The 20,258-nt window shown below is 41.0% G+C and overlaps 1 protein-coding gene across 2 annotated transcripts in view; it reads left to right on the forward strand.

The window, feature by feature from the left end:
- Nucleotides 1–20,258, forward strand: part of TBC1D4 (TBC1 domain family member 4) — a 120,183-nt gene that overhangs the window by 83,278 nt on the left and 16,647 nt on the right. For both annotated transcript variants that reach the window (XM_074152315.1, XM_074152306.1), the window contains exons 7-13: nucleotides 14–124; nucleotides 782–901; nucleotides 5,291–5,365; nucleotides 6,365–6,591; nucleotides 8,422–8,571; nucleotides 17,211–17,371; nucleotides 18,279–18,488. In XM_074152315.1, the coding sequence (XP_074008416.1) occupies nucleotides 14–124; nucleotides 782–901; nucleotides 5,291–5,365; nucleotides 6,365–6,591; nucleotides 8,422–8,571; nucleotides 17,211–17,371; nucleotides 18,279–18,488 (1,054 nt within the window). The remainder of the gene's footprint in view (nucleotides 1–13; nucleotides 125–781; nucleotides 902–5,290; nucleotides 5,366–6,364; nucleotides 6,592–8,421; nucleotides 8,572–17,210; nucleotides 17,372–18,278; nucleotides 18,489–20,258) is intronic.

Genomic DNA, 20,258 nt, shown 5'->3' on the forward strand with positions numbered 1-20,258 from the left:
CTGTTACTGACAGAAAATGAAGCCTGACAATGACCAGGAAGAAAATGAACTTGTGATCTTACATCTACGCCAACTTTGTGAAACTAAGCAGAAAACACATGTTCACATTGGTGAAGCACCATCAGTAAGGCTTATTTTTGTATTATTCCTCTTCTTCCTCCCACCTTATTCAAATACAACCTTGAATACTAGCAGGGCCGCTGCTAGAGTTCATCAAGGGGTAGCTGAAGCTGGGTATCATAATTAAGAGAGGACTGTGGAAGAGAAGTAATTTGAATTGGTTTACACTGGTGTGTTTGGGGGGAAGGAAGACAGGGAAGAAAGACAACCAATTATTTTTAGGTCTAGATTTCTTTACAATGTGAGGTTACCTCTTTGGTCCTTTTCCTTCCTCCCTGATCCCTGCTTCCAAACCGTCATTTCTAGGGGGAATAGGGGTGAAGACGGCATTGGTTTTTAGTTTAAACTACAAATTTACCTAGCAAAGGAATGGGTAACAGTATTGTTAAATTGATATGCTTTTGCAAAATAGTCTTTAGGAATGAAATGTGCCTTTAACTGTGGGGGGTTTGTGGGGGTTTTTGCAGGGGGGCTGTGGGTTTTTTTGTTTTGGTTTTGTTTGTGGGTTGGGGTTTTTTTGTTGTGGTTTTTTTTTTTTTTTGTAAATAAAGGCCAGGGGTATGTTGTTTATTATGTGAATTGGTTCAGCCCTAGTCTTTGGAGGTCTTCAGTCGCAAAAAGAGTTGCCAAATCTGAATTGTGTCCTTGCTCATTTCAACAGACCATTTCTAACAGTGCGATTCCGGAAAGCACCACCAGTGGTGGCAGGTTTAAACTTGACATTCTGAAAAACAAGGCCAAGAAATCCTTGACTAGTTCTCTGGAAAATATCTTCTCAAGGGTAAGATTAACAACTCATTGTCAGCAGCTCTCCCAGATATCCTTGACAGTAAAGACCTATCAGATTTTTTTTGTTGTTGTTCTTTGGCCTCAGTCTGATAAATACTTAATGAAGCGATAACCCTGTTGTGAAATCTGAGGGTTATAGCTGGGTTGATTGTGACTTAGCTGTGCTGGGAAGTCTATGGTGAGGCCACACATACAGAGGGAAGTCTATGGTGAGGCCACACATACAGAGGGAAGTCTATGGTGAGGCCACACATACAGAGGGAAGTCTATGGTGAGGCCACACATACAGAGGGAAGTCTATGGTGAGGCCACACATACAGAGGGAAGTCTATGGTGAGGCCACACATACAGAGGCAACTTTTCCTGAGTAATGAACGTTCATTGTAGGTGGCAGGTGAGTGAGTTGACCATTATCAGATGTGTTGCTTCAGACTAAAAAAAAAAATAATCAGGATGATCCCATGAAGAGACACGTTAGCTTTTTTTTGAAAGTGTGACTAAGTATGTCTGCATAAACTGGAAATCTTTCTGTTATGAGAAGTAATGCCTTACCTTTCATAGCTATAAATGCTCATATTGGTCACTAAGAATCTTTAGAAAGTAGTAACTAAGTTTTCCTTTTGCAGGGGGGAAAAAAAAAGCAATTTTTTTTTTTTTTTTTTTTCCCCAAAGTGAGTTGTTATGGAATCATGGAATTGTCAGAGTTGGAAGGGACCTCTAGAGATCATCTAGTCCAACTCCCCTGCTGAAGCAGAATTGGCTAGAGCACATTACTCAGGATTGCATCAAGGCGGGTCTTGAAAATCTCCAGAGAAGGGGACTCCATGACCTCCCTGGGCAGCCTGTTCCAGTGCTCTGTCACCCTCACCGTAAAGAAGTTTCTCCTCATATTTGAGTGGAACTTCCTGTGTTCTAGCTTGTGCTCGTTGCCCCTCGTCCTATCACTGGAAACTACTGAAGAGAGTCCAGCTCCATCATCCTTCAACCCACCCTTTAGGTATTTGTAAGCATTACTAAGGTCTCCCCTCAGCCTTCTCTTCTCCAGGCTAAAGAGCCCCAGCTCTTTGAGCCTTTCCTCGTAAGGGAGATGCTCCAATCCCTTAATCATCTTAGTTGCTCTACGTTGGACTCTCTCCAGTAGTTCCCTGTCTCTCTTGAACTGGGGAGCCCAGAACTGGATGCAGTATTCCAGTTGTGGCCTCACCAGTGCAGAGTAGAGGGGCAGAATGACCTCCCTCGACCTACTGGCCACATTCTTCCCTATGCAGCCCAGGATCCCATTGGCCCTCTTGGCAACAAGGGCACAGTCTTCATTTCAGTATTGCTAGCTAGGTATGATGTGGAATTGCAGATAATTACTGAAACTCTCTTTTATTAAATAGCCTTTTAAAGAGGTCTGAGATGCAAGTATTGCTTAGTGTCCCCTACTCAGAAGGGAGAGTCCTGAAAGCAGAGAAGTGGCATATAGCAAAGTAACTGAAGAAGGCTGGGTGCCTGGGATCCAGTGCGTTGTTACAGAGAACGCATGATGCGCTGTGAATACTGGATGGCAAGGTCTAAATACAATTTGGAATTAAGTGAAATTACGTTCCTTCTGCTAGTAATTTTAAAAGCACCATGCTAAATCACGACCTAAGTTGCACTTGTCCTGTAGCTTATGTGGGTCTGTCATAAAGTAACCTGCAAACGTTTTATGCCACAGATGTTCCCTATAAAGGAGGCAAAATATTATTTGCCAAGGAGGATCCTTAGAACTGTTTGTACTTAAGCTTAGACATGAATTTGACCTAGGACTGAAGCTAGCATTAAAACTCTTCTGGTCAAATCTGGCCTACATTGTTCAGCAAGTTTTACACACTGGGGACTTGGTCTGAAGAGAGAGAGCACAAAAGAGAGCAATGACAGTCAGAAGATCTGGATAATTTCAGCAGTCTGGAATATCATCAAATGGTGACAGCTACAGTCATGCCTGTGCTGAGTCCGATTTCTTTTCCACATCTAAAGCACATGTGACTGGAAAGTGATTTAGCTGTGACGGTGGGTCACTAACCTTGCGGTGGTTGTGGAACAGGCCTTCACCACTGGGAATAACACAATGAAGCAGCCCTGCCATATACGGACATAGCAGCACTCTGATCATGTCAAAGAAGAATTATTTAGATGAAATGCACTTCTTAAGTCGAAGGGTCTCTGAAGGGAAATTGCTTATATATTGTTGTTGTTTATATAAAATGTTCCTTCTCACCAGGGCCACTGTGACATGCTTCATGTTATAGTGTAGGGATCTACACAGTCCATGACTGAGTTCAAGAGAAGTGGACACCCGAGTCTGATTAGGGCCATTTTAAGTGTGCTATTTATGAAGCGGACTTACTGTTCTGAGGAAGGTTGTCTTATCTTTAACTTGAAACTGCAAGAGGTCAGGAACAGCAGTATGTTATAGTGAGTCACTATACATATAGGGGTTCATCTTTGCAGATCCATTTAAAGGTTACACAATTCAAGACTGAGGAAAATCATTTACAGTGCGGCTCAACCACTAATTATGTGGTTAAAGCAAGAATATGAGTGTCTCTGTGCACGTATACTGTGTGTTATGTGCATATGTGTGTTATACAATGACTGTTTCAATAGTTCTTATTCTTCATCAGGCTGTAACAACAAGCCTAATGGGTCATGGATAATTCCTAAAGTTATTTAAGCACCAAAGGTGTTTTTTCCCCTCCTGCAAACCAGCTGCAAATCATATATCATGTATTGATATAATGGCATGCTAATTATTGTATGACTTATCATCTTTTTTGTAAAGTATATTTAGTAACAAGGAGACCAGGAGAGAAATTAATTTTTTTTAAAAAATGGTATTCAGCATCTTTCTGTAGATAAAAAGATTAAGTAAAAAGTAAAAGTCAGTATATGTGGGGGAGAGACTTATGCAGCCTCAATCTTAGCAAAATTAAAAATAAGTAAGTAGTAACCAGATATCTAGGAACGCTTTAAGTGGATGGCTTCTTAGCTAGATAAATAGCATCAAGTGACATTTTAATCTACTTGAAGGAGTAGCTGCTCAATACTCTCCATAAGGAAACATGCTGGGTTCTGTGCTCTGGCTTCCCTTAGTCCCAGAGGAATGTCACTTCTTCCCTTGTTTGTTTTGCTGGACTGATCTTATTTTTGTGGGGTTTGAACTGAAAACAGGCTATGGCTTCCTAATGAGGTACCTCGGCAAAATAAATATAACCTCTGTTTGACCTTATGAACAGATTTCTTCCAGCCCTTGCTGCGCTAACCTCTTCTGTTGTTGTTTCTTCTGAACCAAAAAGCCCTTCTTATAGTGCCAAAAGTGTGTTTTTAAAGCTACTGAGAAACTTCCAAGTTATCCTTTGCTCTTGTTTTATTGTGAGGGTCAGTGAAGAGATGCTTCAGGCAGAGTATTCATTGGTAATGAGCTTAAATGGGATAATGTACTTAAAGGGCACTCTAAGTCTTGAAAATAAACCTTACCAGGAAAAAGTAGGCTAAATAAATATTGCTGCTGATGATATAAATTCCCCTGTAGTTGCAAGCATACTGACAGGAGCTCTACCTCTAGTTTTCCTAAAACCTAGACTATTTTTCCCCTGATAAAATACTGAAAGCAACTTACTCCTGCAACTGGAAGTGTTCAACATCAGACATCACCCATGTTTCATGGGAGTTAGTTAGGAGTGGAGAGTAGTCAAAAGCACTGAAGCTCTGTCACCTCTTCCTGGGAAACAAGAAACAAGATAAGATAACAATTTTGTTAAGGATCTGCTAACTAATTTCTAGCAAATTTGCCTCAGGGTTATGTACATTATAATTGAAAAGGCTTATTTGTATCTGGTGCTATTTGGCTGGATTTTCAGCCAGTGTGTGTGGTGTGGTTTTTTGTTGTTTTTTTTTTTTCCCCCAGTTTTAGTGCTTTCACTACTTCTGCCATGGTGGAAGTAATTAGTCTGAAATGTCTAGAAATGGAGTAAATTTTCTGTTTAGACCATAGTATGTCAAACGCATCCATTAGCTGCAGTGCACGCACGGTACTGAATTCTGGAGCTTTTAGAACTTGACTGTTTAAGCCAAGTCAGCTCTTTTGCCTCAGAAGGATCAAGAAATACTCATTTGCTTCATGCAGCGGAGCTGCAGGTTTAAAACTCTTGGGAGCAAAAGGGGAGACGATACAGTTTTGCCAGCTAACAGTGTCACTGCCTGTAAAACTTGTGGTCTTATGTCAAATGTGTCACGTGCCTGAACTGAATGTTCACCTGCACAGCTGTTCCCATCTTTGCTTAACCTTCAGAAAAAGAGGAAAAAGACCAGATTAAGTTACTCGCCTTTTTTTTTTTTTTTTTTTTTCTTGTAGGGAGCCAACAGAATGCGAGGCCGCCTGGGAAGCGTGGACAGCTTTGAGCGCTGCAACAGCCTCGCTTCTGACAAAGTACGTAAGGAGCTTAGTTAAAATGGGCATGTTTTGTGCAAGGGTGTTAATGAAGCATAAATATGGCACTCTGCTTCAATTTTAAGGAAGTAGCACAAAGCACATCAATTTATAAAACTCAAATTTCCACTGGGAGGTGGAGGGTGTAAGAAAGCTGGCACATCTGTTGACTTGAAGCTTCAGGTTTAATCTATTGCCAGCCAGTCTTCCCCCCCGTACATTTCCCTTGCTTTTACAAAAAGCAGGGAATTTCTGGTCAGCTTCTGCCTTGTTTTGCTGAAGTAATTAAAAAAGGTCATATCTCAATGAAAGGAAACGCTCTGAAGGTGAAGAATCCTTTCTGTAATTAATAGTTGCTTTAGAGAAGTAAGAGTTTTTGACCTAAAACCAGCTGTTGGGGATGCTGTATGGGGACAAGCGAGAGGAACTCTGTTCACTTTCTTTTGATTTCCTGTTTTTAATGTTTCGCCTCACGTGAGGATTGGTTGCTGGTTTTCCCAGGAGGTGAAGATTCTGTTATGGTTTTCCTGCTACAGTTACTCATAAACTGGCTGTATAATAACAGTCTCTCTTCCAGGATATCACTATGACGGTACAGGAAGTATGCTCGCGATATGTCGAGGAAATTAGCTAAAAGCAGTTTGCCTAGTCTTTTCAATTCCTGTTTTTTTCCTGAAAGAGCCAGGAGTTCGGTAGCTGGAATGCTGATCCCTGTGAGAGGATGCCTAGAGTAATTAGTATGTTGTTTGCATTGTATATATATTTTTATTCCTCCCTCCTCTTTCTCTTTCTTTTTGTTTTTTTAAAGAAGGACGCTGCTGGTTGGGAGTAAGTTACCAAAGGATGTCTGGTTTTGGCGATAATTAGCATACAATAGGCCATGACCAAGAAGGGGGAGAGGCTTTGGTGCCCTGATGCGGTGCACGACCCGTGGGGTTAGGCGAGAGCTCTCGTAGGGCGCAGGACGACAGGCCTCACTCCGCCAGCACTTCCTTTCAGGACGCTTCGCCGGGTGATTCCCCGCCAGCTACTCCTCCGGCGTCCCCCGTGTCGTCGGCCTGGCAGCCGTTTCCCGAGGAAGATTCGGACTCCCCCCAGTTCAGGAGACGCGCGCACACCTTCAGCCACCCCCCTTCCAGCGCCAGGCGGAGGATAACCTTCCAGAACGGCAGGTCCCAGAGCGTCCGGTCCCCGCTGCTGCGGCAGAGCTGCGTCGAGACGACAAGGTGAGTCAAGGCCACGCGCCTGCTGTCTGCTGTGGTTTTGGTACACGAGCCTTACCCATGTTCCTCCTTATGGAAGCTGTTTCTGCACCGCTCTGAGGTTTTTTTTTTTTATCTATTTTCAGCCTGTCTTCTCCACTTCTCAGTAGTTTAGTGCTTTGCAGTAACTCATTATTCCCTGAATTAGTGATTCAGGGGAAGCATCAATTTAGTGAATTGATCATCAGACTGGATGCCGGCACCGATCTGTTTGGTTTTTTTTTTTTGTCACCTCTGAGCTGAGCCTTTTTGCCAGTGTTTGTATTCAGGCCCTTTGGAGAAGAGGTCCTCACCGCTTCTAACTGCAGAGATAATAGCCTGATGGTTTTATGCCAGGATGAAAAAGCCACTAACAGCTTCAAGTGTCAGTCACTGTGTTAGCCAAGCTCCCAGAGAGTATATCCATAATTAAAACTGGTGAGGAATCTCACAAAAGAACTTGGGGATTAAACACCTCCACTGAACTGTGAGGTATGCGTTTTCTCTGTTTGCCTTTCTACGAAGCTTCCCTCTGTAACTTCTTTCCCCTTCCTTTTTGGAGACTCTCCAGCTATTAACGCGTGGAACACTGTTCCTTCAGGAGTTCCTCACTCAGTCAGAAGAGGTCCCCACAGTTCATTGTGGGCCTCTTTGGTTGCGCTTTCTTTCTCCGCCTCCATCCTTGCTATTTGCAGTAACTGATGGTGTAAACTCCAAAACCTTTTCAATATTCAGACCCAGATAAGCTGAATTTTTTCTGTCAGAGGAGCACTTTCTCCAAACTACCTGTCTGTTTCAGTGCTTGGCTGCAATTATGCTTTTTGTGGCCTTTTTCTAAAAATGGCTTTAAATAATAGTTTCTCACCCATTTGATGTCTAGATCAGTGTGAATGCCGCACCAGCTTGTAGAGAAAGCCAAAAAAGTTTATTCTGTTAAGAGGACGGATGGGGGTGAAGGGTAAGAAATTAGCCTTGAAATAGCTTTGTTACATTTTGTTTCTGAAGAGATAAATAATGTGTTTTTTACTGAGATAAACTTTGGTTATTTTTTTTTCCCACTGACCATGTTATATACAAACAGGAAACCCTGACAGTTCAAACTGAAGGACTTGCTGACTTCACTTCTTTGTGATAACTTTTAAGAACTCGCTGATTAAATGGCATCATCAGCAGATTTTTCAGTCAAAACAGTTTGTAACAGCTTGGTTCTAGGCTGGGATTTTTCCTTCTCTCCTTTTCTAGTGAGGATTAATAAAAAATGTTAAGTAAAAGAAACTGAATTAATTTTTATGTCCCCCTGACCCTTGTTACTATTATTAAGTAATGTTTAACTGTGTAGCAGGATTGTCTCTCTTGATTTTAAGACTTCACAAAAATTTATCCGAAAATATTTTATTTAAATAATCTCTGCTTTCTAATGTGTTCTAGCAATACATCTTATTTACAAGAGTAACGGAAAACTGAAGGGAAGAAACAAGGCAGTTCATGTTGTTGGAACCAGGTTTCTAAGAATATTTTCTGAATGTTTCAGAGATTCTTTTTCTGAATTTGCTTTGAGAATAAATAAGGCTAAAGAAACAAGGTGGTCTGCCTGTTCTGCAATGACATGTTTCTTAAAAGAAATCAGCTGTAACAGCTGATCAATATCATCAGGGAAACTACCCAGTAGTGCACTTGGTACATTCTGTCTTCTGGGAAACCAAATTAATGTAAGACAAGATGAGGTACTTGGTCAGTATCTTTAGTCTGTATGTTTTGTTGTTGTATTCCAACCCATGCTGACCCATCTGTTATGTTCTCTTGTTGCCTGCACAGCCCTATTGTAGAGGTTCGGCACTCTCTCAGTGAGAGTGAATCTGCGTCACCTGGTCTCCCCTCCTCTGTCTCTGCCCCTTCTTTCCTGAAAAGCTTTTACCAGGGCTCAGGAAGGTTGCTCCAGCACTCAGAAAGTGATCTCTCCAAGAGGTGAGAGCATTGTCTCCTGCCTAGTTCTTCAGTGCCAACAGCTTAGCAACAGGATTCTCAGTGCAATGCAGCACTTGGGGGTCTCTCACTCTGCCTTGTGCTCCTGCATTTCTAACAGACTTCCTAAGTACTTGATGCAAATGGACAAATAGGCTTTTTGCCCAAAAAAAGCCTGTTAAAAATAAAGGCTTGTCTGCTGACATCCAGTAGCTGTGACCCATTTCTGTTGCGGTGTGGCAAATCTGCTGCATTGGTTTGTCACTTGAAATGCAATGGTTTTTTAGCAGCGTCACGCCAATTCAGTGCTTTCTCTGCTGAATGCAAACCAGCATGTGTTGCTGTGACCATTGGCATGTGAAAATAAGAAAAGAGCAATGTGAAGAATGTACGGTACTAACGTGGGATGCCTGTGCATGAGGAAGGGGAAATGCAAAGTTAGTTGGGTGATGTTTAGAGAGAGTCAGCAAATAACTTCCAGTTGAAGAGTAGTGGGGAGGAAGCAAAGGTACAAGAAGAGCTTTCTGACATAAGTGTGAAAGGCTGAGTATCTGAATGGAAGTCACCCTTCTTTTTACTGTAAGAGGATGCTTGAGAAAACAGCATATGGGTTATTTTTCTGCAGTAGGCCTGTAGTGAGTAAGATGAAGCCATAGTCTTGAACTTCATGGTGCTTTTTGCCAGTTTCTGGCTTTTTATTTCTCTTCCGTCAATGACAGCTCCTTTCTCCTTTGTCAGTCTTTCCTTGTTTGCTGAACTATGGTTATGTTTCTGGTACTCTTCATCTCCAATTGTGACTTTCCCCTAATCGTTCTCAACAGAAGCCTGTGGAGTTGTAGAAGGTGCTTTTGTGACTGTTTCTGCCTGGAAAAATAAGAGTAGATTACATTCTTACCTAAAACAAGTGTTGATGAGATTCTGGGTGTGTTAGGACTCTAATACATGGGGATTTCAGTTACATGAGATGGTTGTAGAAGTTTTAAGTGGAGCCTTTTAGAAATTTTTTCACCTTTTGGAGTACAGTTTAGAATCATTGAATAGTTTGGGTTGGAAGAGGCCTTTAAAGGTAGAAGTAGGCTTTTAATATCACCTGTTCTACACTTCGCGTTCAGTAATAGTTACTACGTAAGTGAATTAGATGCCTAGATTTTCCATTCCCTACTACACTGCAGTAACTCTAGACTTAGTAGCAGGTGAATTATTAAAGAAACTGATGAATGCACACCAGGGTGCGCAGAGAAATGGCAAAAAAATAACCTGTTTCTTACAGACTACCTCTTATTGGGGTTCCAGTCCAACTTTGCTTCTGTGTTCCTTTCAGTTAGCAGACTTGGTCCGAGTTGAACCAATGCCCAGTTTCAGTTTGTACAGGGAGCTGGATCCCATTAAACCTAGCTTTCTGGATTTGGGGAATGCAGGTGTTGAGTATTGTACTAAAGCTGTACTTTAATGCCAGCTAATTCCAAGCTGAAATTTCTGACATATTACTCTTTCTGGAATAGGTTATGAACGATAGTCAAGATACTACATTTCGTTATAACGGAGTTTTGAACTGTAAGGTGGGGAGATCATCAAATTAGTAGTAATTCCCAGAAGACCACCCTCTTTGTACTTAGATTTTATTGTGTACAGGTTTCTGATACCATTTAATCTTGAATTTGTTCAAAAATTCTTGTGAAAATGGGATCTCATTAGCTATAGATCTTGCTGGGAGCAACTGGGCCTGAATTGTCATTGTAAGGAAATTGCAATAGCAAGGGTAAAGTGTTGGCATCTAGTTGGGTTCATGAAGTGAATACAACAAATATAGTCAGAAAGAAGTGCCGAATGAGTAATGCTGATGTGAAAAGAGTGAATAAGCTAATCAAACTGCCACTTGAACTGGCTAATGGAGAATGAAAAGTATTGTCCAACTGATGGTGGCTGAAACTCTTCAAACGTTCCCTGATTTAGCTTGCAAATGTGTGTTGTGCCGTCAGGTTCATGAATGAGAGGAATTTCAAAGTTTTTACCGTGTGGTTTTTCATAGGATGGTTGGAGTTGGAAAGGACCTTAAAGATCATCTAGTTCCAAGGACCCTGCCATGGGCAGGAACACCTTCCACTAGACCAGGTTGCTTTTTCTTGTGGGTTGGTTTGTTGATTTGTGGTGTGAGGTTTTTTTTTCCCTTTGGCTATTTTTCACAAAGAGGACCATCTTCTATCCCAGTAGGCTCAATGTGAGGTGTTCTTAGCATTCTCATGTGAGTGTATGTTAGGTTGGAATTGAGCATGGTGTGGCAGTCCTTTACAATCTGAAGGCTATCGGCTGTTTAACTGTTAGGAACCCTAATTAAAAATTCAGTGCATTTTCCTCTCTAAGAATTATCATGGTTACAACACATTCATGAAGTGAAATCTAGCCATGTTGCACTAGAGAAGAATACTTTATAGTCTGATTTCCCATATCATGTAGCTTTCAGATTACATGTGATGCAACCGGCAGCTTTTCTTGGTGTTCTGGTGAACTTTGATGTGCAGGAGCAAAGCCAGTTTCAGTCAGAAATACTTTTAGAAAGATATTTGGTTTGTAGCAGTCAGATGGGCCTATGCAAATAACACGAAGCCAGGGTCAGCTGGGGAGCTGGGTGTTAAAAAGCAGCTCTGCTTATTATATATATGCATTTGTTTTGGCCGTATAGAAGATGTTTCTGATCCATGTTTACATCACATTTGGCATATGGTCACAAACTCAGAAATTAGTATTAGGGTGTTGGAGATACTGCGTACAGAGGCTCCCACATGATTGTAGACATCTTCATCTCGTCTAATCAGTGGAGAGAAGTTGGTGTTTCTGCAGCACAGTTGCTCTCATCCTAATATGGTTGCCTTTAATATTCTGACATTTACAGAACTGATCTTGCCTATTTATTTATCTTCCTTCCTGAACACTAATACAGCCAGTTGTGCTTGTCACAGGGAACGTTGTCATTTAGAAAGCGTGAATCATGCCCTAAAAGTGTCTTGACCTTCATTGAAAAGGAAGCCTTAGTTGACTCTCTAGGATTTAAATGGCTGTGTTGGTGGTAGCTAAGCCAGGAGAAAAAAATAATAAAAATTCTTCAGTTAAGTTCACTGTGGTGAAAGACATATCTTTTTTCCTAATGTTTGTGGGGAGACTGAGGTTTTTTTCTGTTTAAGTCTAGGGATCACTACTGTGATGCTTTATGTGGAAGAGGGAAAACACCAGTATGTTTTCTGCTTTAAGGAATGAACGGCATAGTAAGGTTGGGCATCAACACACTGTTAATAGGTGCCTTCAGAATGTTTTTCTGCATTGACAATTCATTTGTCTAGAGAGAATTCTAGGGTGGAAATAATCTTGACTTTTGACAAGTGTGTTGTGCGGTGTTTAATATTGAACACAAGCACACATAAGGATTAAAAAAGTCCTGCCAACACAGAGGTAAACAAACAGGAATTTGAAAGCATAGTCTGTTTTTAAACTTTCATTTCTGTAACTTCTGGGATTTCTGGCTTTTATTCAACAGCTACTCATGAAAGCTAGGCGATTGGAGGAATCTGTTTGGTTTTTTTAATATAAAAATAAAAGCAGCACCTTTAAAAATGGAACAAGCTTCAGGATAGGTTTGACTAGCCTGCACTGTCTCTGTTCATTGCATTGTTATGCAAGGACAATTTAAGCTGATTTATCGCCACTTGGATTTGAACAGATTACTTTTTTAAAACAGCTTCATTTCTTGTGAAGGAAGTAAAATACTTGAGAATGTTCTTTAAACAAAATAGCAAAAAGTAATTATTCAGAATAAAAATGTATGACAAGAGTGAGAACCAATAGAGAGGTGTTAACTGGTTGGAACTGTTTTTTGTTCGTCCCAGAGGGGAAGAATATTTCATGTATTAGACTTACATATAGGCTTCTGTCAGCTTGAGTCCTGGGAGTTGAAATATTAGCTGTCTTTCTGTACTTGATCTGAAGGATTTTGTACCATCTCAGCCTCCAAATTGCAAAGTAGGTTGAGTTGATTCAATTGCTTCTCAGGGCAATCAAGAGAAGTTGAAAAGAAAGCAAACTGGGGAAAAATGCAAATCTTGGCATGAGCAGCAACAGTATTTATTCTTGAGTCAGTTGGTTTGCATGCACTCAAGTGCAAAATAATTCAGGTAAGTACTGTATAAAGAGTTCACATGAAATGGGGTAGCTTTGTGGTTTTTTGAATATCAGGCTTTGGCAGCATTTTAAAGAACAGTTTTGGGAAGAGATTTGGGTAATTGAAACCAAGCAATAAGCATGTTTGTAATCTGAACAAGAACAAGTTTTTTGGCTTGCTGCCTTTTTTTTTTTTTTTTTTTGGCCTTCTCCCCTCCACCACCCCCCCCCCCCCCCGGTTGCCTTCTCTTCATATTACGCATTATCTGGTAGAATAGTGAACGGGATACTCTTGAGTACTTAGGTTATCGCTTGTAACAGCTTAGAGATGAAAGTACAGACTGAAATACTTGAGGCATTATATTTTGAATTTATAGCTTTTCATTTTTGTTGCATGCAAGCTGATGAATGCGTTTTGGTTTCTGTGTTGGGTCAGGAGCACAGTCTAAGTAGCCTTATGAAGAACCATTATTCTTCAAACTGAACTGTGATGCCTTTGTCTTAGAGTATTACATTGTATTACATTATGTATTACGTTTTCCAGAGCTGCATGGGATGTTAATGTATGTTAAGTGATTAAAACAGGAACAGTAAGTAAAATAAATTGGAAATACTACATTTTGTGGAATTTCTCTATTGAACTGTTTGGCTTTGCTCTTTCATATGTCCGTTTTACGAAGCTGAAATATTCTGATGTAGAAGCTGTAACATAATCTAGTTGTCAGTTTCTTAAACAAATAAAAATAAAGCTCAAAAAAAATCAATTCTTGCAATCACATCCTAGTTCGCGGTTCAGTTCTTAAATATCTCTTCTGTACTTTGTTAAGATTTATATGCTGCCATCTCTTAATTTGCAGCACATTGACTCTGGTGCTGCATTTCGTCTTGCTCGGTTGTTGGTAGGTTGCAGGAGGACAGGAACTTGTAGAAAGTAGTTGTGTTTTTTTTTTTCTTTCTGGAGGCTGTGTCACTGTGAAACCAAAGAAATATTCATCCTTTGCCTTGCCCCAGCATTTAGGCTCTATAATCCATAGGTTATAAAGAAGTTATAAATTTGAGTGGAAAACATAATTAAAAGCTGGAATTAATGACTGGAGTATTTCTGCTAGTTGACCTTGCAACATGTTTCCCATGTAGATGTTTAAGCCTGTGCATTGTCAGAACAAGGTTCTTAAGAATTTTTCCCATGAGTATTTGAGGTTCAGTATCAGTGCCTTTACAGGAAAGTTGTGAAGGTCTCCGTTTCGCCAGGTTAGGAGGTGGTGAAAACTCTGCGCTGCTTTTCAGTAGCAGTGACAGAACTCCATTTAAGATGATGTTGTTGTTCTGGAGTTGCTTTTGCTCTTAGCCTCTCTGCTCACGTTAAGAAGGCCAAGAGCATCCTGGCCTGTCTCAGGAACGGTGTGGGGAGTAGGACTCAGGAGGTGCTTGTCCCCCTGTACTCAGCACTGGTGAGGCCTCCACCTCGAGTACTGTGTCCAGTTTTGGGCCTCTTACCCACAAAAAAGACATTGAGGTGCTGGAGCGGGTCCAGAGGAGGGCAACGAAGCTGGTGAGGGGTCTGGAGAGTAAGTCTTATGAGGAAAGTCTGAGGGAGCTGGGATTGTTCAGCCTAGAGAAAAGGAGACTGAGGGGAGACCACCTCGCTCTCTACAGCTACCTGAAAGGAGGTTGTAGAGAGGCAGGAGTCGATCTCTTCTCCCAAGTCACAGGCGATAGGACAAAAGGAAATGGCCTCAAGTTGCAGCAGGGGAGGTTCAGACTGGATATTAGGAAAAACTTTTGCCCTGAAAGCGTTATTAAGCATTGGAATGGGCTGCCCAGGGAAGTGGTTGAGGCACCATCCCTGGAGGTATTTAAAAGACAGGTAGACATAGTGCTTAAGGACATGGTTTAGTGATGGTTTTTTTGTCAGAGTTAGGTTGATGGTTGGACTAGATGATCTTAAAGGTCCCTTCCAACCTAGACAATTCTATGATTCTGTAAACATCTTCATTTTGCTGGGAGCTGATAGCTAATGGTCAGATATACCTTTTTTTCTCTACTCCCACCCTGTCTTGAGAAACTGTATGAGGTGGTGTAGGCCTGTCTGAGCAAAGCACCTACCTGCCTTGCTATTAAAATCCATAGCTACCTTAAAATCCGAAGTAATCTTGCAAATGTGACCCAAGAGTAAAGGAAGCCCGTTAAGTTTAGGTATGAAAGATGGTGCAAGTCCAGGGAGTAAGTATGGTGCAACTCCTGTTTCAAGGTGGGGAATATGTAATTGAATTAACTCATCTGATTTTTTGTACCAGTCTTCTGAACCATTTCATCACAGGATGGGAGATATTACTGCTTTACTCTGACTTCTTCCTGTTTTTACTCTGTAGTGTGTTGTTTCACACCTTCAGATCTGATAATAAGCTAGGACTTGTCTGTCTGTCTTGAAATCAGGAAACTTTCTTTGCTCCCTTTCCTAAATCTTGGACTTTTTCCACAGGTGCCCTTGCCTTCCTTTGAATATGGCAAGGTGTCTACATGAGACTTTCGAAAGTTTTCCTCTAATCACTTGTCAGACAGCTCTTTGAAAGAGGAAGTGATTAATGTTAGCTGCTTAAAATGCCAGGGGAATTTTGGAAGGGCGGGTCTAACAACAGAAGTACAGGGTCCTCAGAACTGTATGATATACACACTTCACGAGGCAGCACATGTGATTAATCCATCCCACTGTAAATTCTGCAACTCAGATGACGTAAACGGCTTTGTTCCATACACTCTCTTATTCTGACTTTCCCGTAAATTTTACTACTGCAAACTGAACACTATTCCTAGGACTGTCTGCACATTTAGAGGCAGAGTAGCTGAATGTAAATTTTTGTACGTAGTAGTAGAAAGGAAGTTTTCATTCCCTTGTTATATAGTTTCTATTTAGTAAACCCTGGAATGACTCAGTTTTTGTGTTTTAACATGTGATACGTGAGACTTGAAATAGCGAGAAGAAGTTTCATTACAGTTATTTATAGAAACATGAGTTATAATGATTAGTGTATCCAAACTCAGTACCTTCTTTCCAAGAGTTCCTGGACTGAAATACCTTTGGAAAACAGCACCTCTAGATTCAAAATTAGTTTTTTGTCGTCCATTTAGCTAGCACAAGCAGTAGTTACCCCGTCACCAAAGACTGTAAGAGTTAGTCCAAGAAGATTGTCACAGGGTTTTCCGTTGCTGTCTTGGTTAGTGCAGCATGGGGCTCTGCTGAGACGCCTACTGATCGTATGGTGTATACAGAACTGAGGCACTGTAGAAACTAAATCACTAACTTATCACTAAAACCATAGTGAACACTTAACGTGCTGGGCTTTCCTTTCATCTAACTGTTTTTAGAGACTTTGCACTGTAGCATGGGAATTCTTCACAGGATGAAGGTCTGAGTGTAGCTGCTGCTGTGTCGGTATAGCAGGTTTCCCTGTGATGAAGATGAAGCTTCAGACACAGCTCCCTGCATTTGATGCTGTCTTCCCAAGAAGCCTGTAGTTGTGTCTCACACTGTTGACGTTGCATGGAAGGATTTGTGGCAGATAGTCAATGTACCTGTTGCTCTACGAAATCTCTGCACCTACTTTACCACCACAGATGCAAAATGCTTAAATATTTCTGAAGATGGCTCAAGTACTTCTGAAAGCTAAATACCCTTTCCTCTGGCAAGAGTCAGTAGGGAGGTGTGCTCGCTGTCCTCTTAAAATGACCTCCCAGCAAAGCTACCTTGTATCCTCTTTCAGCAATATAACCTGCTATTAAAGTTACTGTGTAAATATATTTCTGTGTGGTAACTGGGGAGGAGATCAACTCCTTTGAGGTCCTTGTGGTAGGAACCGAGCCTGCCCTCTGTTTGCAAAGGCTCTGTTCTTTCAGCTGGAGATGCTGATGAAACTTGAGGACGTTTGGCCCCATTTGTACGAGTGAAGCGTCCACTTCTTGAACCATTGGAAGGAGGTTGCATGAGAAGGCCAGAACACCACCTCCAATGAACTATTCACCTGTGAGCTCATCGTACCATTTAAAATGGCACTAAATAGAGCGTTGTGCTCTGCTAAAGCAACATTTGTGCTTTTAAGGGTATTACATCAGATTGCCACGCAAGACTAACATCTGGCAAAACAAAACCCATTGGTGTCTGTTTTACAGGCTAAATATTACTGTGTTTTCCTCTTAGTTTTTTGGAGAGTTTAGCTTTTATTCTGAGCTTCCAGCTGAGCACTGTGTGAGCACTATGAGTTCTTCCTGGTGGGATGCAGTGCAAACTTCACAGTACTGTGTTACAAGAAAACAATTGGGCACTTCTGTATTCAAGGTGAAGCTCACACACAGCACGCTTTGCCTTCTGAAGCTTCCCAGCAAATGCTCCTGCAGGTTTGGTTGTACATTAGGCAGACTTAACAAAGACTGTTTTTTATTTTTTCATCTAAAGATGACTGACTTTGATCACCCCATCTGCTTTTTCTTTCCTTCAGTGATGGGGAGGGAAAGAAAAGAACACCAACCGTCTGCAGCAGTGAATCTCTAAATGCTGTGGGGGAAACACTCACACCTCGCCGCATCTCCTGGCGGCGGAGAATATTCCTGCAGGTAGCTTCACCTATGAATAAATCTCCTTCCAAGATGCAGCATCCAGGTCTGTGTGTGCTTTTAAAGAAAATAAACAAGCACTTGTTACTGAATAGTTATTACTGTAGTGGACAGCAACGTGTGAAAATAAAAAAGGGGGAGAGGAGTCAGCTTGATACAATGGTTTTGCTAGAACCTGGCTAGAGATCAGTTGTACTTATTTGAACAGAGGACTCTGTTATCAAAATCAAATTAATAGCAATGTGCTGCAACTGCACTGGTAGCAAGGAAATGAAGAACTACTTCTTGCTGACCCTCTTTAACAGTTAGCAAATCTTTACACTAGCCTGCTTATCTAATAATTTTTGTATTTTATGTAATAGGGTTTGCAGAAATGCTAAATTTTCTGCCTTGTCCTTGTACTGCGCTTAGCACCTGTTGAACGTGTTAATAATTCTTACAGCTTTAGGTCATTTAGGGTAGAAAATTCTGAAATGCTGTTATGTTGATAAAGTCACATTGGTGGAATTCACAACCATAGGTAAATGACAAACTATAATTGGTGACCATAAAGTGCTACAGCACTGCCCATAGTGCAGCTTAGCAGATGGAAAAAGTTGCTTTTAGTACAGGACCTGTGATAAATCACAGCAGTAAACAAGCTTAGCTGTAAAGGAGACCTTATGGATAAATGCTTCTAGAAGGAGCTAGCAGGGGTTGAAATACTGGGTAACCATTTATCTAACTTTATTTAATTTAACTATAATGATGTTTAGTTTAAATAAAACACTTTCTTTAAAAATAGTTCTCTACTGTTGAACTGTATTTTCTCTGTCTTTGGAATCAGTGCCTCACTGCTGAATGTGGAAGACAACTATTTTTGTTCTGCTGTGACTTAGATTTTTTTTTTTTTTTTTTTTTGTGATATGTCAAACGTTCTGAGTTTCCTGTAATAGCTTTCTGATTCTTTGCAGATGGTCATGACGGAAGTGAACTGTTACCATTATCCCCTCTTGCTCCACCCTTGGAGGAGGACCCTCTTGTTCTAGTATTGCAAAATGAGGATGGTCCAGATAAAACTGGAGAGAGGAAAAACTCAGAAGAACTACAAAGTCTTTGGAGAAAAGCCATCCATCAACAAATTCTGTTACTTCGAATGGAAAAAGAAAACCAGAAGCTGGAAGGTTAGCTATTTAGAAAATATCCCTAAAACCTATTACAAATTTTGCTGCCTAAAGCTGAAAACTGTACTGGTGTTGGGCACCTCAAATAGAGGTGTGGTTCTGTAACTTTTTGGTTAATGGTGCTAGAAAGAAATATGTTTGCCCAGTTCTATCTCGCAGTCTACCAGGTTCTCTGTCCACCTGCCAACTCTTGATGAGTCACCTTAGTTAAAGAAGAAAATGGTAACTTTTCCTTTTTTAGTGTACGTTAGACAAAGGTTGCTGCAGCCTGTGTTCTAGATGACTAAGTCTAGGAATTCTAATGTGAAGTGGAGTCAGGAGAACGGATGCTGTGTGAACACTTAGGTATGGTAAATCTTACCCTCTATATCTTGTTTCAGTCCTTTGCAGTGCATGGCATTTCTCTCCAGGCTTTCTGTCCTTCATTAAGCACATCACTGGTAATTTATAAATATTTGAATCCCAATACAATTTTTGAGCAACTGGCTCTTGAGGTATGTCGAAAAGTTCATTTATTAGAAGACGAGCACTGTACACTGAAAATTGAGTGCTGTTACCAAGGGATCTGAATTTGGCCATGCTGACTTGTCAGCTGCCTGAACGCCTGGCTAAAGTTTTGGGGTTTTTTTGTGACCAGTCAAGACTTGCACAAATAAAAGACAGGATGCAATGTCTATGCTAGCATATAGAAATTCTTCAGTATAATAGAGTAATAGCTTTTAGTGCAATTTGAAAATTTCAGATGTACACTCAGCAATTACTGCCTTCATCTTCTCCTGTATGGTGTATAACCTCAGATATACCACAGTTTGATTCTTCAAAACATAATGATCTTGTTGAGGTCAGTTAACTCTTTTTCCTTCTTTAGTGGTCCTTACTCAGAAGGAGGAAGGGGAAGGAAAGAAAAACAGCAGGACAGAAGTCTTTCCATGTCCCTACAAGTGTACATCCTTGGATGTTTCTCCTACACTTGTAGCATAGTTTTCTGTGCATTCTCTCTACAGTTTGTCTCCCTGTTGACACACACTTCTGTGGAAACTCCTAGATTCATAGGGAACATCCACAGAGAAGTCTGATTTCACTTCATCCAAAAATCTCCATTTGCTGGTTTTTTGGTTTGGGTGTTTGGTTGTTTTTATTGTGGGGTTTTTGGTTGGTGTTTTTTGTTGGGGTTTTTTTGTTTGGTTTTTTTTGTTTGTTTTTTTTTTTTTAGGAAGCCGTGAGTGTACTGTTGTGGGGTGAGGAGGCTGGACATCTGCTGTAGTGACTAATTTCATGTTAATCCCTCTGGCAGTATGAGCTGCTGAGGGACAAACTTTTTCTGTACCCTTCCAGTGTGGCTGGAGGTACTGAAAACTGTTAAATCTGTCCAGTTCCTTAAGACTCAGTTGTAGGTTATTTCCATTCTGTAACTGATGTGTAGAAAATAAGTTCTGCCTGCCTGACCATTTGTGGTGAAAACAGGAGCGTCAGCAGTGGAGACTCCAAACTGGCACCCATCTTCCAGGCCACATCTTTCGTGCTCCAAGGAGCACGTCTCTATTCTTGTATGCAGGTTCATAAGTATTGCCGTTAAAACTGGTGCTCTGGCTAGCTAGAATTCATCATCTTATTTTCAAAGGGTGAAAAGTAAACTGTCTTAATGCCCATCTGTAGGCTTCCTTCTTGTGGGCTGCTGTAACATAGGCCATTTTAGGGACAGGACGTATGCAGGACTAATACGTTCCAAACAAGCACTGCTTGGACAGTGGTTGGCCTTCTAGCCTACAA

Source organism: Numenius arquata, chromosome 1, assembly GCF_964106895.1.
Source record: "Numenius arquata chromosome 1, bNumArq3.hap1.1, whole genome shotgun sequence".
Classification (NCBI taxonomy): domain Eukaryota; kingdom Metazoa; phylum Chordata; class Aves; order Charadriiformes; family Scolopacidae; genus Numenius; species Numenius arquata.